Below are 1,683 nucleotides of genomic sequence, written 5' to 3'. Positions count from 1 at the left end.
CCTTAGTCCCATAGCTGGTGTCACTGCTGTCTGAGTGTCATAGTGTGCTTCCTGCCAGCGTCCAACAGCCTTGGTGTCTTTTCCCAGGTGGGCCATGGTCCAGAGCCATCCAATGAATCTGTCATTGTAGACTGGACCCTCCTGCGGCCACCAGAGGTCCAGTTCATTGGTTTCTCCACTGGCTGGGGCTCTATGGGTGAATTCCGAATCTGGAGGAAGATGGAGGTAGACGAGAGCTACAGTGAGGCCTTCACTCTGGGGGTCCCACATGGCGCCATCCCTGGGTCTGAGCGGGCCACTGCCTCCATCATAGGTAGGTCTGCCCCACAGTCTGGCTTAGGGAGCGGGTGGAGCAGAGAGCCAAGGTCCACTCCAGCCTTAGTCTCAATCAAGCTAGGCTTTGCTGGGGACCCATGCCCCTGGGGTCTCCACCCACACATATACTCACTTAACAAGCAGCTTCTAGAAACTTCTGTGTCTGGCCATGTTCTGAGTGCTGAGGGAAGCCCCAGAGCTAATTCCAACTATGCCTTGAGGGATTCTCAGTCTGGCCAAGATGGCATGTCAGGACCTACCCTGCTAAGCCTTGTGTGGAGGTTGGGGTAGGACAACCCCTAGGGACCTGAGGGAATCCTGGGAGAGTAGAGGGCCAGGGAATAGGCTCAAGAAGGCCAAAAGCTAGGTATAGAGTATGGAGTGAGAGCCCTGGCAGTCCTGGTGAGAGAGGCAGGCTTCCTGAGCTATTGCTGAGTAAGAGTAAGAGGGTGTGACTCGGGGTTTAGGGAGCAGCGTTGGGAATTTATAGGGCTGTGAATGTCTCCAGGATCCCAGGCACAGAAGTGGAAAGTCAGGACTGGCGAATCCAGCCTTGGGCATCAGGCAGTAGGGTGGGGAGAGTTTGGGGTAGGTCCGAGCCAGGGAGGAGACAGCAAGAGGCAAGAAGGAGATGGACAGACCCAAACTTGGGGCTCTTGGGGCTCCGTGACATCAGAGAGCAGAGGCTCTGGGGCCCAGACAGGTTGGCAGTTGTGGCCAGATCAGAGGACATTGGAGTTTATGATTCTGAGGCATGAGAGCAAGTCAGAGGTGGCTGTGGGAGTGGGGCAGTCCAGATGGAGGTGAGGAGGATAGAGGAGGATGCAGAGGTCGAGAGGAGATGAAGGCTGGAACCTTTCTGCCAGTTTCTGAGTGGAGAAGCTAGGAAACCCAGAGGAGGATGGTGCAAGAGTAGTCAGGCAGTCCTCAAGCTAGGAGGAGGCTGCAGGAGCAATGACGGCCTCAGTGAGGCATCAGGAAGGGAGATATGTTCAGAGGACTTTGAGGCTCCCAGAGGACCCATTGGCAATGCCAAGGGGACCAAAGAACAAGAAACCAGAAATTGAAAAAAGGAGAGAGAGAGAGACAGAGAAAACTTCTTAGAATGTACTAACAATACCCCATATAGAAGGAAACTTTGAAAAATTAAAATACTTAAAGAGAAGATCACATTTTGTATTGGAAATTAAACAAAAAATTAGAATAGCTCTATTGACATGCCAACTTTTGTGGGATGCGACTAAAGTCATACTGAGGGGTCAATGCATAGCCTTAAATTCACCTATTTAAAAAGCCAGAAGGAAAAAAAATAGAAACATTCAACAGAACGAAAAGCAAGAGAAAGAATGCCTAAGTTAAAACTAAACA

General features: G+C 51.2%; 1 protein-coding gene across 1 annotated transcript in view; it reads left to right on the top strand.

Annotated features, from left to right (window-relative positions):
* CPAMD8 (C3 and PZP like, alpha-2-macroglobulin domain containing 8) overlaps positions 1-1,683 on the top strand; it is an 85,475-nt gene that overhangs the window by 63,938 nt on the left and 19,854 nt on the right. The window contains exon 25 of the mRNA XM_012809386.1: positions 88-313. Coding sequence (XP_012664840.1) covers positions 88-313 — 226 coding nt within the window. The remainder of the gene's footprint in view (positions 1-87; positions 314-1,683) is intronic.

This window comes from Otolemur garnettii, unplaced genomic scaffold, assembly GCF_000181295.1.
Source record: "Otolemur garnettii isolate 467f Iridium unplaced genomic scaffold, OtoGar3 scaffold00105, whole genome shotgun sequence".
Classification (NCBI taxonomy): Eukaryota; Metazoa; Chordata; class Mammalia; order Primates; family Galagidae; genus Otolemur; species Otolemur garnettii.
Note: the sequence above shows the minus strand (reverse complement) of the source record. Positions and strands in the feature narration are given on the sequence as shown.